This window comes from Euphorbia lathyris, chromosome 3 (genome assembly GCF_963576675.1).
Source record: "Euphorbia lathyris chromosome 3, ddEupLath1.1, whole genome shotgun sequence".
NCBI classification, from domain to species: domain Eukaryota; kingdom Viridiplantae; phylum Streptophyta; class Magnoliopsida; order Malpighiales; family Euphorbiaceae; genus Euphorbia; species Euphorbia lathyris.
The window spans coordinates 3,390,533-3,405,756 of NC_088912.1; the positions used below are offsets into that span (position 1 = coordinate 3,390,533).

The 15,224-nt window shown below is 36.3% G+C and overlaps 1 protein-coding gene across 1 annotated transcript; it reads right to left on the reverse strand.

Annotated features, from left to right (window-relative positions):
- Nucleotides 1-2,251: 2,251 nt before the first annotated feature.
- On the reverse strand, nt 2,252-8,290 carry LOC136223131 (uncharacterized). Its single transcript, XM_066010963.1, has 3 exons — nt 6,308-8,290; nt 4,338-4,639; nt 2,252-2,917 (listed from the first exon to the last, which is right to left on the reverse strand). The coding sequence occupies exons 1-3, from the start codon at nt 7,987-7,989 to the stop codon at nt 2,556-2,558; spliced, it is 2,346 nt and encodes a 781-aa protein (XP_065867035.1). The 5' UTR covers nt 7,990-8,290; the 3' UTR covers nt 2,252-2,555.
- Nucleotides 8,291-15,224: the final 6,934 nt, after the last annotated feature.

A 15,224-nucleotide genomic window follows, 5' to 3' on the forward strand; every position in this document is an offset into this window, starting at 1 on the left:
TTCGATGGATGGATCATTCACGGAACGAAGTGATAACAGACCTGGAGGATCATTCGCGGAATGAGGTGAAGGTTTGCTTGGCGAGGCGTTTGTGGAACGAGTTGGAGTTTCGATCGATGCTTCATTCGCGGAACAAGGTGATAACAGACCTAGGGGATCGTTCGCGGAACAAGGTGAAGGTTTGCTTGGCGAGTCGTTCGTGGAACGAGTTGGAGTTTCGATCGATGCTTCATTCGCAGAACAAGGTGATAACAGACACGGGGGATCGTTCGCGGAACGAGGTGAATCGTCGTTTGTGGAACGAGGTGAAGGTTTGCTTGGCTAGTCATTCGTGGAAAAAGTGTAAAAAATTAAAACTTATCTTATACTTATATGGGGTAAATTACACTCATGGCCACTTAACTTTACCAATTTTGACGATATAAACATAGAACTTCAAAATGTAACATAAAAGTTACTGAACTTTACATTTTGCTATACATGTGACCACTAAACATTGACTAACTCCTCAAAATGACATTTAACGGCATTAAAATAAAAATATTTAAGAATTAAAGTTGTTCAAAACGATATTTACCATTAAACCGCGTTTTTTATTTTTCAAAATCACAATTGTTGGAGCTTTCTTTCTTCTCCAAATAACACCTAAATGACCTCAAAATGAAAATTCTCTCATTGAAATTTTTTGTTTTGAAACTGACAATGATTATTTTAAAGCGTTGATTAAAGTTTAGTGACCACGAGTGTTACAAAGCGTAAATGAAAATTGGCAAAGTTCAATAGTCATGGATGTAATTTACACTACTTATATTGTGTCATAGTCTACTAAATAAAAAGCCATGAAAAAAGTGTACCTCTTAAGAAATATAATATAATTCAGTTTATTTTTTCACATTTTCCTCCATAAAACCCGAATGGACAACCGAAAAGCTAAAAAACCAAATTGAATTTGATTTGGTATTTTACCGAATAGTGCACAAATTTATAAAAACATATATAATACAAGGACGGATCGAGGCGGATTGAGTTCATATTTTTAAGACAAATCTCAAACCTAACTCATTTTATGTATGGACTTGAGCGGGTTCAAACTAAGCCCACTAATTCTTAAATATACATGTTCAAACCTTACCCATGAAAAATGGCTTGAGCGGGCTAGTATGCTCATGAAAGATATGAAAACTAATACCTTTAGTAGAATAAGAAGTTATAAAATAGATGGACCTCCTCTTAAGAAATCATCATCTAAACATAACTTGAGAGGCGTACCGTATAAAAGTGCTCTAACTAGCAACATGACCAAATCTTTTTAACATTCAAGTGTTAGAAAACACGAGTCTCATCTATCAACATCACTTTATTCAATTAACAGAAAATTAAACTTTTAAGCAATAGGACTATAATATAGTTCGGATTGTTTTTTCACATTTTTCTCCATAAAAACCGAATGGAACTAAAATACCGAAAACTATTCCAACCCCAAAAGCAAAAAACCAAACCCAAAACCAAATTGAATCGGATTTGATTCGGTATTTACCAAAATCCAATCCTAGCATTAACTAGAGATGATATAAAATAAAAAAATCTCAAAATGAACTAAATTTAGTGCTCAATTCCATATATAATAAAGGGCGACCCGGGGAGGGGTCCCACCACAAGGGTGTATTGGAGGTAAGTCTCCCCCTACCATTTTTAGTTTTGCCAAGTGGTCGCTCCTAAGACTCAAACTCATGACCTCTCGATCACACGACAACAACATTTACCGTTGCGTCAAAGCTCGTCTCTCAATTCCATATAATACCAAAAAAAATTGACAAGACCAAGTCTAAGATTCGTCTTATCAGTTTCCTAAACTAATCAGAGGTGCGTGCTTGTGAAAGATCTAGAAACTAATGTCCTTAATAAAAATAAAAAGCTATAAAATAGGTATACCTTCTCCCAAGAAATCTAATCTAAACATGACTTCTTCCAAGACATACAGTATAAAAATGCTCTATCCAGCAATGGCACCGAATCCTTTAACATCCGATTATTAGAAAACACGAGTCTCATCTATCAGCATCACCACATTCAAATAACAGAAAATTAACTTCTAAAAACGCATAATATGAGTAATGTTTTTCACATTTTTCTCCATAAAAACTGATTGGAACTAAAATACCGAAAAACTATACTTAAAAGCACAACCTATTCCAAACCGAAAAGCTAAAAAGCCAAACCGGAAATCAAATTGAATAGAAAAAATCTCATATGAACTTAATTTTCTGCTCATTTCCATATATAATACCCAAAAAATTTAATAAGAGCGAGTCAGAAATTTGTCTCACGAGTTTCCTAAAAATTTACAAACAGAGCCTCACTTCTCCATTGATAAAAACATCACGAGAAGCACGATCTATATAGCAAAAAACAACTAAACTATACCCCTGATTTCTGTACCAAACAGAAACAAAAAAAACTACCTCCCTAACTGTCAAACCTATACGAGGAAAGAATCTCGTGTACGAGGTAAGAATCTCGTGCACGGTTCTGTGACAGCAAAATATATAGACTTATCATTGAGTTTTAATGGAAGCATCAGCAATAGCTTCCATATCTTTCTTACTCCTAACCACAGACCGCCTTTTGGTCTCGGAATCGAGCTTGTCCAAATCACTTGCTATCCCCATATAGCCATACAGGAAACTTTCTATGTTGTCTGACAGGACGTTTTGAGTCTCCTGATGGTTCTTATTGTGGCTACTAGAACGGATTTGCTGGAGCTCGTTCCTTCCGTGTTGGTTTTGGAGGAAACGGTTGTGAAGATTTTCTGCCTCTTGTAATCCGGAAAGGGTACCACTGAAGCTCACCACCATAGAACTCTGATCTGCAGCTTTGCCATGAGAGATATTGGTCATCCTTGGGTCACACCCCATACCTGTAGATTATGGTTAAAATGTAATACAAGGTACGAAAAAATTGGGGTGAAATAGACCCGTGATGCCTCAATTTTGCCGTTACTAACGTGATGAAACCCTCAATTTAAAAACCAGACATGAAAAGATCTCTGTTGTTATATACTTACATAAAAGTACAAATAACAGTGCAAATACAATTGGTCGAGGGCGCAATGTGTGAAATTAAAACATCATGAGCTTAATCAACAAAAATTGAAAAGATCGGGGTTCAGAATACTTTTTTCCTATGAAATTTCCTGAAAATATTGAAAAGTAGGGCAGAAATCTGGAAGAGAAAACATATATTTGAAGGAAAAAAAAGTTCTAGTTGCTACGCATAAGAGGAAAGCCATGTGAGCACTTGGATGGAAATTTCTAACACGAAACCTAGACAAGCCAATTGACACAACATGATTATGATTTTTCTTGCATTTATATGATATATAATTAAATGAAACATATAAATAACATACAAGATTTTGACACGTAAAATGGCACCCTAGTTAATCACCAAGGTGTTGAATCAATCAACATAAACCGAAAAGATCGGGGGATTCATAGTACTTTTCTCCGTTGGAATTTTATGAAAATATTGAGAAGTAGGGCAGAAATCTGGAAGAGTTGCACATTTTCTAGTTGCAATGCACAAGATTAAAGCCATGTGAGCACTTGAATGGCAATTTTTGACACGATTATCATTTTTCTTGCATTTAAATCATCTATAACTTAAACCGAAAATGGCACCCCTAAACAATCACCAAGGTGTTAAATCAACAAAAATCGAAAAGATTGGGGGCTTTGGAATGTTTTTTCCTTTGAAATTTCACGAAAATATTGACAAGTAGGGCAGAAATCTGGAAGAGTTAACACGTTTTTCTAGTTGCAATGCACAAGATGAAAGCTATGTGAGCACTTGAATGGCAATTTTTGACACGATAGCACATTTACATACACAACTCCACTGACATGACACAATTAGCATTTTTCTTGCATTTAAATCATCTATAACTTAACAAATAACACGATTTTGACACACCCCTAGATAATCAACAAGGTGTTGAATCAACAAAAATCGAAAAGATTGGGGGCTTCATAATACTTTTGTCCTTTAGAATTTCACGAGAATATTGAGAAGTAGGGCAGAAATCTGGAAGAGTTACCCTGTTTTCTAGTTGCAATGCACGAGATGAAAGCCATGTGAGAACTTGAATGACAATTTTTGACACGGAAACACGATTTATATAGACAACTCGACTGACATGACACGAATGTCATTTTTCTTGCATTTAAATCATCTATAACATAACACATAGATAACATAATACGATAACCCGAAATTGGCACCACCAGATAATCACCAAGGTGTTGAAGGATCAGTTATGAGTATTCAATTTTACTTACCTTTGAGAATATGCTTGAGCCCTTCAATACTTACAGTCATATGTTTATGTTTATTATCATTTGCTAAGGAGTTGCAGTGGATTAAAACAACTGGAGGCCAGATAATAAGATCCTCCCTCACTGATGAAGCTTCAGCAGAAGGTAATATCTCCCGAATCCATTTACCCTTTACGCCGATTGTGCTATTCCATCCCATAAGCACACAAATTGCTTTATACAAACCCAGATGCTCTGTCCTTGATTTGCAAGAAAAGAATGCATGTTGTGCCAAGCCTAATGTGTCCACATAGGCCTTCGAGCTACTGAAAAGACACACGGAAACATTGAAGGGCCACAAAATTAAAAATATGTATATTATGCGAAAAAGATGGGTAAAATCCATCCATGGCCTTCGAACTTTATTTCATGACATAATATTGAATTTTACAGAGTTGTAACATTAATTCCAAACTAAAAAAAAGAAGGTAAAAAAGTAACAAAATGATGAGGGAAAAATAGGTATTTGACAATAATTTATGGTGATACGGATAAGAGAGACCATGTGTGTGTTCAAAGAACAAAATTGCCACCATAATTAGGCAACAAAGACAAAGAATTGCACACATATATACACCTACATTATATGCTACATGGAAACGGATACTGAGAAACGATATTTGTAAAAAATATAGGAAACAAGAAATGTGGAAAAACATATAAAAAGTATTTAGGGGTATATTACAAATTTTTAAAATTGTAAGGATGTATATTTAATTTTTTTATACAGATACATAAAAGAAAATTACATACAAGTCACGTACTAGAGGGGAACAAAAGAGATTTATTCGTTTTGAAAGATTATAGAAGATGATCTAGAATATATTAGGGATTTACTAAATAATAAACATGTGATTAGCATTGATCTACGTCTAAATTACACATCACATTCTAGGAAATGAGCTTCCAAATTCCAAGAAACGTGTTTCCAGAAAACCATCTGTACAATTTCCCACAAGTTTTGGTTTCCAAAACAGATACGGAAACGTGAAACATTTTAAAATCAAAGGTCCACGCAACATAGGCCATCATAATTAGGCAACAAAGACAGAATTGCACACACACATATACACACAAGGAAATATGTTTTTTAAAACCAGATTTCCATATAGAATGTTCTGTAGTTCTGATTCCAATCATTCCGAGGTTCTAAATACAAAACTACTCACATACAATACAACTTAATTAAAGCACGGATATAGAAAGTTATATTCAATAGACCTACGTTGCACATAACAGAAACAGACACCGGAAAAGATTATTTCCTATGAAGCACTGATACGAGTACAGAAAACGGCATTTTAAATTAATATGAGATACATAGGTATATATAAAACCACAAATCACATAAGTCATTATAAATGCACAAATAACATTTATAATAACTAATAAGTCATTATTAATTCATCAAAAAGAAACATTTAATACTTCAAACTATTTAAACTACCAAGCCTAAAGACTATTCTAAGACATTTTCATGATCTTCATCTACAAACATTTAATACCGATTCGCTTTTAGTTTTTTATTTATTTTTTTGCAAATAAAATGGTGGGTACGGGCTGGTTTAGTTAATTACTTATATTAGGGATTTATATTTAATCTTTTTAAATATTAACTCCTGTATTTGTAAAGTCAGTTATAAAAAACACACTAAATTTTACCTAATGAACTCTGAAACATATCCCTGTAGTTAAAAGAAAAAAGGGGATACTTGTTTTTCCATATTCCGTACGTATACCCGGAGTATCTAATACGTTATTAGAAGTATCGGTGCTTCATATTTCTAAAACACGGTCTTAAAAACATAGCCAGGAAACGAAACCGACACAAAACACAGAAACATTTAGCATGCAACATAGCAAAGGACAGTTAAAAAAAGGCCAATCAAAATATGCATACCATGTATCACTTAAGCAAAATGCAGCTAACAAACCTGCCACATATGCAGCACTTCAAGCTCCCAGCAACTCCTTCCTCCAAGTATCTTCTAAGATCAGTTGAATTCTCATTCAGGAATTTGAATGACTTCAGGAACGCCCTTTGCACTTGATTCTTAAATTCCTCAGAGTCTTCACGCGGCTCAGTCTCAGCATATTTCTTCAGCTCAGTCCCGGCATATTCCTCCAGCTCCTTGTCTCGAAATTTCAATTCTTGAACACTTATCTTTTGATCTTCCACAGTCCTTCCATTTATCTGATAAAGCCAAGGATATTTCTTTCTATTTTTTGAAGCTACTTGTCTTTTTCCCACTTGTGAAGGAAACTCCAACCGCTGCTTTACACTTAAAGCTGGTCGCAATCTTTCCCTTAGATCTCTTTTAGTTACATCTCTTTTAGAAGACTTGCTTGAACGCCTTGACATTGATTTTACATCTGCAGAAGAAAATGAATTTCCATGAATAGCCATTGAATCAGTAGCACTACTTCCTCTGCTTCTGTCTTGGTACATAGCCCGTCCTGAGTTCTCCAACATTGCCAATTTCTCAATTTCTTCAGAAGTCCAATCTCTATCCCTACCAGAAATTGAATCATAGATGTCTTCAATGGCCTTCTGATGATATGATAACAATAATTTTTTATTATCAATCCGGTTTGGTTCGAGCCCTAATTCTAAAGCCTCTTCAAGTGAGATCATCTGTTTATGGCAACTATTGCAAGAAGAATCATCAATTTCATCGTATAACATGGGCATGCTCTCAACAACATCAGCATAAACAGAGCATCCATGATTATTTCTGCAAGAAAAACTAAAATCCTCCCTTTGGTTTTCAGGATTCACCTTCAAACTCCTACAATCAACATCTTTCTCATTTTCAATGTCCTTTTCCATCAACATTCTCCTCTCATTCATCATATTATTCCTAAAAGTATTCTCATTATAGATATGGATATCGATATTCTTATCTCCCTCTCTCTTGCCCACAGTTGAATCATCAATGCTAGTCCTCCCTCTTACCCCATAAGGATTAGGAGATGCATATGCATACTTTCCATCCATAAGTCCATAGTTTCTGCCACTCTCAGAAGTTTCCATCCTTCGATTAAAGCAAGAAACTGAAGATACTCCACCATTGTTTTCAACCGCCATTGACACAGGAACAACACCAGAATCACGATACCCACCATAATTGGTTCTGTTTGAATCAGCATAATTTGCAGGTTTAGTATCAACCAACAAATTATCCCACTGAAACTTCTTCATAGAAGTTGAGTTCTCTCCAATTCCCACTACAGACTCACTAAACCCTGACATTGAAATATCCCGCGGCTGCATCTCTCTCTCTCCGCCATACTCTCCCCTCGGAACAGAACTACTCATGCCAAACAGGCTTCTTTCGGGATGAACCGGATTGTTAATCCGGTTCAAACCCGAAAACTTCAAATCCTGACGGTATTCCCCGCTCTCAGGATTTCTCGATTCATAATCACAGAAAGACCTAACATCTCTACCAGACTTTGGTACTTCTCTGGAAGGAACCTCCCTGGAGCGGTAGGGTTCCGGCCGAGAGTAAGTCGGAGAGAGATAAGACGGGGAAAGTCGCGCGTTTTCTCTAATTCCAGGGCGCCATAACGGAGCCCCGTTTTCTCGAGAATCGCGGTATCTTTGCTCTGTCATTGTTCAATAACACGAAAAACGAAGTAAAATCGGAAAAACGAGAAGATTAAACTAATCTGTTAGGGCAAAAGTTGGAATCGGTTTCCGAAGAATAAATATCGAACCTTGAGAACAGATGAAAAAAGAGTGATTGATTGATTGATTCGTTTTGCTATGGTAAAATGAAGAAAGTGCAGAGGCAGCAAGCTTTGGTTTCTAAGTAGAAATTGCCATTGTCGAAGGTTTCGTTAATGGCGGATGAAATTTTCTGGTTTTCGAGGTTTATACCTATCGGAACATGATTCCATATATAACAGTAATCGGGAAGTGCGGACATGAGTTATATTATATACTGACATTGAGTCGAAATAATTACAATTATTTATTAGGAACTGTTTGTTTCGGCTGTTTTTGTTGGTTGTATTAATTGTTTTTTTATATAAAAAAAGTTATTTCGAATATTTTCTGTTTAGCATTGAAAGACAAAAATCAATTCCGATAAATAGAAACAAACGGATACTTAGTACGTCTATTTTCGGATTAAAGAATATTAATTAAAAAGAAATTATTTATCTAATCTTGTTTATAAACGAGTTTAATAGGAGGTAGTTTTTTTAATAACCTTAGTATAAGTAAACAATGTTACTTTAATAACTTTATCGAATTAAATGCATCATTGGTTACATTGGTTACTGAACTTACATGTTTGTCTTAAAACAGCCATTCAACTTCAATTTGTTTCATTAAAATCACTAAATTTTGAGTTTTGTCTCAATCGAAATGATGACATGGATGACACGTCATAATTAGTCAACTCAGAGCTTTGACCGAAACAACACGTAGCAACCACGTATATGCTACATGGCCATCACATGTCGGTTATTTTATGAAAAAACAAACTCGAGTTTTTTTCCATAAAAATAACTGACATATGACTTCCACGTATCGTTTCGATCAAATATCTGAGTTGACTAATGCTAACGTGTCAAGCATGTCATTATTCTGATGCTTTTTAACCACTAAAATCGCCGAACTTGTATAATTGGGACAAAACTCAAACTTAAATGATTTTACTAAGACAAATTGAAGTTTAATAACCATTTTGAGATAACTATAAAATTCAGTAACCAATGGTACATTTAACCCTAACTTTACCTGACCCTAACTCACATTCCTTATGCTCTCTTTAATTAATCTGCTCAAACTTTCATCCAAACAGATCCTTGCAACTAAATAATTATATAATTATTTATCTAACTAAGGCGATAAAATTGGAAAGTTACCTTCTCCAAAAGTTACAAATTCTAGTTTTCCTTAAAGCAACTTTCTAAGCTTTTAAGGAAAGTAGTGTTGTATTTAATAAATGTTGTTAATAGCACACAAATATAACTTTGTCACATGAAACTACAGACGCTCAAAACCTACTTTCTAAAAGATAGGATGTGTAGCTTATCTTCGTCTAAAATGCAATCGTACGATGACGTACTAGAAGCTTGATTCGGGAAGCTCACTAGACTTAGTCAAGATTACAGTTATTGCCATAATCACTAGGCTTGAGGATATCAGATCCTGATATTTAGGCACATTTCATTCTATCAACGGGAGACACGTGGCCCACGTCGCTCCACAATCTGCAACCGTCTTCTACAGCTCAATATCGATATAAATAGAGTAAGCGCAGCTTGAGGAAAACAATTCCATTCATATTTATATTACAACTTTGATTAATGATTATGATCATCATCCTACGATCTTCTCCACAAACTGACTTAGGCATCGGAACATGTTTGCTATACAAATAGTCCCCCATTTGGCATTACTTCTGTATAGTTGCAGGTTGACACGTGAACTTTCAGGATTAAACCACGACAACTATTTTTCGTTGGAAAATCTAAGAAATCTACTTTTACAGTGTAGAAAAGCAATGTCAAACCGACCTTAAACGAGGTGGAAATTATGTGGTTTGTTACGTGTTAATTATCAAATTAGTATCAAATGAGTGAATCTTAACCCAATTCAAAAAAAAAAAAAATTTGTGTCAATTGTGTTAACCTAGTTAGATTAGTATTGATTTTGTATCATATTTTTAGGCTACACATAATATTGTTATGTACCTATATTAATGATGACTTAAAAATATAGAAGGATATAATAATATTTTTAAATCTTTTATATCATTATCGGATTAGCATGTGTTAAACTTTTTTTTAACCGTGCATGTTAATACTAGTTATTCAAAAGTCTGTTAATATTATGTTGGACGTGTATTATAAGTATTAAATTTTAAGTATTGAATATTATAATTAAATAATATAATTGTTTGATAAATAATAATAATAAAAAAAAGTATAGAAAACACAAATATTACTCCATCTTTCACGATATTTGTCAATTAAAGTACACATTATTAGAGCATTTACCCAAATACAGTACATTATTATAAAACATTTTTTTTTCCTAAAACACTCTTAAAAAAAACTCTTTAATGGTGTGAGTATTCTCCTCATTTTAATAAGTTCACACATCATATAACATTTTATTAATTTTTTATTTTTATTACTTTAATTTAATTAATATTTTTAATCCAAAGAAGTGACCCAGATTTGTAATCAGACTCAAAATCCTGAAGTCTCAGAGCTGAATAAAGATGTTAGTTTTTCTAAACTCAGTATTGAGACTAAAAATGGGAAAACCATGGGGGTTAATAAGATGAATATGAAAAAACTTAAGGGTAGTCATAAGAACAACCAAACTTCTTTTGGGTTATTGGATAAAAGGGGGCCGGGAGGTACCTCTTCTAGGCTCTTAGGAGCCCCAAATAAATAGCGGGTTTAGTTGGCTGGGCCTGTGTTTGCTATCCTCTTTTGATGGATTTGTTTGTTTGGAATGCTAGATGAGAGGCAAGCAAGGCTACCTGAATCCATATAAAGGATTTGATTAAACAGTTCAACCCTTCTTGTTTTGCTTTACTGGAAACTAAGATCAGTGGAGCTAAAGCAGATGAGGTGGTTAAATTATTTAAAAGTTGGAAGTGTGTCAGGTCGGAGGCTACGGGTCGTGTTGGTGGTATTTAGCTGTTTTGGAAGCCTGATCATGTTCAAATTGATATCGTGAAGATGGATAAACAATTTATTCATAGTAAAGTTACTTACCCGGGTAACAAACCCCTTTTTATCACTGTTGTGTATGCTGATCCTGCTCTGGCCAATCGTAAATGTCTTTGGGAGGTTTTGGGGGCGTTAAGTATGAGTATGGTGGATGCCTGGTTTATGGCCGGTGATTTTAACGATATTGCTATTATGAGTGATCAAAGAGGGGGTGGTAATCACTATATTAACAGGTGTCTTAATCATAAGAAGGATATGGATCTGTGTGGTCTGACGGATTTTGGTGATGCTGGTCATAAGTTTACTTGGAAACGTAATAGTACGTTTGTTCGTTTGGACAAAGTTTATGCTAATATTGTTGCTCAGAGCAGGTTTCGGATCATAGTCATATCCTTGTCAGGTTGGTGAGAGCTCCTCGTCCTAGAGGAGAAAGACCTTTTAGGTATCCTGTGGCTTGGGAATCTCACCCTGAGTTTAAGAACTTCGTTCATGAGAATTGGAAACCCCATTCTAATGTTTTACTGGTTGCTGAGGGTTTTAGAAGTAATGTGGTGAGCTGGAATATGAACATTTTTGGCCATATTATCAGGAGGAAACAGAAAATTCTGAGTAGGATTGAGGGCATTCAACGTATCTTGGAGATCAGGTTTGACCATAGTTTGAGCTGTCTCCTTAGATCCCTCCAGAATGAGCTGGAAGCTGTGCTTAGACAGGAGGAGTTACTTTGGTTTCAGAAATTAAGGAAAGCTTGGATTAAAGCGATCGAAATATGAGGTATTTCCATCTTTCTACTGTTATCAAAAGATAAAAAATCGGATTGATGCTATCAAGGATACTAATGGTAGTTGGGTTTATGAGGATGAAGATATTCGGCTCTTAGCCCTTAATTTCTATAAAGACTTATTTACTGAAGATCCAGTGGATTTGATGGGAGGCCTGTCTAGGTCCACGTTTCCGACGGTTAGTGAGGATAAGTTTATTGAGGCTTTCCACCCTATTGATCAGAAAGAGATTGGTCAAGCTGTGTTTAGCATTGGTGCTACTAAAGCTCCTGGGGATGATGGGCTCCCAGCTGGCTTTTACCATAAGTATTGGGATACTGTTAAAGAGGGTATTTTCAGTTTTATAAAAGGGGTTTTTGATGGTTCTGAGGATATTAGGCTTGTGAATAAAACTCTCCTGGTCCTTATTCCTAAAGTGGAAAAGCCTTCCTCTTTCTTACAGATGAGACCTATTAGTCTGTGTAATGTGATCTATAAAGTGGTTACCAAAATCATGGCTAATAAACTTTGGTGTATTCTCCCTGAGATTATTAGCCAGAATCAAGGCAGCTTTGTCCTAGGAAGACAGATGATGGATAATATTGTTATCGCTCAGGAGATGGTTCATTCAATGAAGATTAAAAAGGGAAAGCGGGGTATTATGGCCTTGAAGCTGGATCTTGAGAAAGCCTATGATCGGATTAACTGGAGCTTTCTTATTGATAGTCTAGAGAGAGCTGGGATCCCGGATAGTTGGAGGAATTTGATTAATGCTTGTATTTCTTCTCCGGTTTTCCAAGTTTTGATCAATAGGGACTTGTCTGAGGAGTTTACCCCTTCCCGGGGTATCCGTCAAGGGGACCCTATGAGCCCGTTCTTATTTGTTATTGCTATGGAGAGGCTTACCCATCTTATCCAAGATGTTGTTAGCACTGGAAGGCTCCATCCGGTTACCATTAATAAATTCTGTCCCCCTATCACTTATTTGTTCTTTGCTGATGATGTGATGATCTTTGTGGAAGGTAGTGAGGAGCAAATGGGCGTGATTATAGATATCCTTACTAACTTTTTTTCTGCTTCTGGTCAAAAGCTTAACATCCAAAAGTCTAGGATGTTGTGTTCTAATAATATGGACCAAAGGGATTGTAAGAAAATGAGTGAGATTTCCGGTATTCCTCTTACCAAGGCTTTTGGTAACTATCTGGGGGGTCCTCTCCATAGTGATAGAGTTTCGAAAGCTTCTTTTAAAGAGATCTTTGATAAAACTAATAAGAAGTGTGCTAATTGGAAAGCTAAAACCCTTTCTCTAGCGGGCCGTCTTACATTGATCCAATCGGTGAACTGTGCTGCTCCCAATCACTTAATGCAAGCGTGTAAACTCCCGGAACCTGTTCTCAATGGCCTTGATAAAATCAATCGTCGGTTCCTATGGGGAAACTCAGAAGAGGGGAATAAAGTTCATCTGGTTCCTTGGAAGGAAGTTTGCCAACCTAAAGATAGGGGAGGTTTAGGGATTAGACAAGCCAGAGAAAATAATAAAGTTTTGTTAATGAAGCTTCTTTGGAGAATGTGGCAATCCCCGTCGGCTCTATGGGTTCGGTTATGGTGTGGGAAATACAGAAAGGATAAGGTTTTGGGGGGCCCAAAAGAGAGAGCTCTTAAATGTTCCTTCTTATGGAAAGGAGTTAATGCAGTGTTCTCTGAGTTTTGCTCTGGGATTGGTTGGTCGGTGGGCAATGGCAAATCTATTAGTTTTTGGAACGACATCTGGCTGGGGATGAAGCCTTTATTATAGGTGTGTACTTCTCCGCCGCCTCTGGAGATTCGTAATTGGAGTATTGCTGATGTGGTGGACTCGAAAGGAGATTGGATTTGGTCGAATTTTGAGGCCTACCTAAATCTGGAAACGCTCCTGAAGATTAGGGGAGTTAAAGTGAGCAGTAAGGAGGAAGATAGGGATATTCCTGTTGGTCCCTTATGAATAACGGGGTTTATTCTTGTAAGTCTGCTTTTGAGGCGTTTTATATCAACTTGGATTCTCCTCCTTCAGTCGCTTGGAAGAACATTTGGGCCTTGAAGGTTCCCTATCGCATTAGGAGTTTTCTGTGGCTTGGTGCTAAAGATAGGTTGCTTACAAACATGGAGAGGAAAAGACACCATTTAGTGGAGGCTGATACTTGTAGTAGATGCAGAGTTCAGGCTGAAACTACCTGCCATGCTCTTAGAGATTGTGTGAAGAGAAAAAAGGTTTGGAGGGAAATTCTTTCGGGCCATCTGCTTCCTAATTTCTTGGCCTATCCTGGGCATGATTGGTTTATAGATGGTGTTAAGGGTTTGCTTTTGCCTGAGCTAGAGCATAGTGCTATTCTCTTTGCCGTCGTCTGTCACCAGCTTTAGCAGTGGAGGAATGCTGATATATTTGGAGAAGGAGCAATTGTCTTTCCTAATCTTCTTGGATTTTTCTCTAAAAAAATTAATACTATTATTAAGAGCTTTAAGGAGGATAGTTTATCTAATACCAGCCGGAGGAATGAGGTTCATTTACTGGGTTGGAGTAGGCCTGGTGAAGGGACTGTGAAGTTAAATACTGATGGCTCATGTCTGTCGAATGGCAGGATTGCAGCTGGTGGGGTTTTGAGAGACGTTGTGGTGGGTGTCTGGCTTTGCTCAGAACCTAGGAATGGGATCTTCCTTCTCTGCTGAGCTCTGAGGAATCTTCTCTGGGCTTAGACTTGCCAAAAGTATGGGTTTAAAAAGTCTTCGGGTGGAATCGGACAACCTAGAAGCAGTGAAAATCATTTCTGAAAATAAAGCTTTGTGTCTGAGTAGCCAAAATTTAGTAAAAGGGATGAAAAGATTATGCTCTTCCTTCGACACCATCAACTTTGGGCATGTCTTCAGGGAGCAGAACAGGGCTGCTGACTGCCTTGCTGCTGAGGGCCATGTGAGGATGTTAGAAGTCTCTACGTTCTCGTCGCCTCCGGACTTCCTTTTTTCTATACTTTCTGATGATCTAGTGGGGGTTAGCTTTCCTAGGCTAATCCCGGGTTAGTTTTCTTTTTCTACCAAAAAAACAATTAATATGTTTATATTAATAATATTTATTAATATTATATTATTAATCAATATTAAACTTTATTTTTTTTTGAAGAAAATACCAGTAGATTAATAATCAGCTTCAAAACAGACAATATCCTGCAACCAACTCGGAGCAAAAAAAGACACAAACTCGTTAGTATTGGATAAGGCATGCCGTGCAACGACATGAGCGCCCCTATTCGCTAGCCTAGAAGAAAAAGACACTTTGTAATCGTGTCGGTAATTTAATAAGACTCTAGAATCATGAATGATGTTGCTAAAATCTGGAAGGTCCAACTCAGATGAATTG

Bases quoted from the DNA above. Each gene is read 5' to 3' on its own strand.
- LOC136223131 (XM_066010963.1), bottom strand. From the start codon at position 7,989: ATGACAGAGCAAAGATACCGCGATTCTCGAGAAAACGGGGCTCCGTTA. The intron at 4,640-6,307 runs GTTTGTTAGCTG...GTGTCTTTTCAG, and splicing joins AAGTGCTGCATATGTGGCAG to TAGCTCGAAGGCCTATGTGG. The intron at 2,918-4,337 runs GTAAGTAAAATT...CATAATCTACAG, and splicing joins GCTCAAGCATATTCTCAAAG to GTATGGGGTGTGACCCAAGG.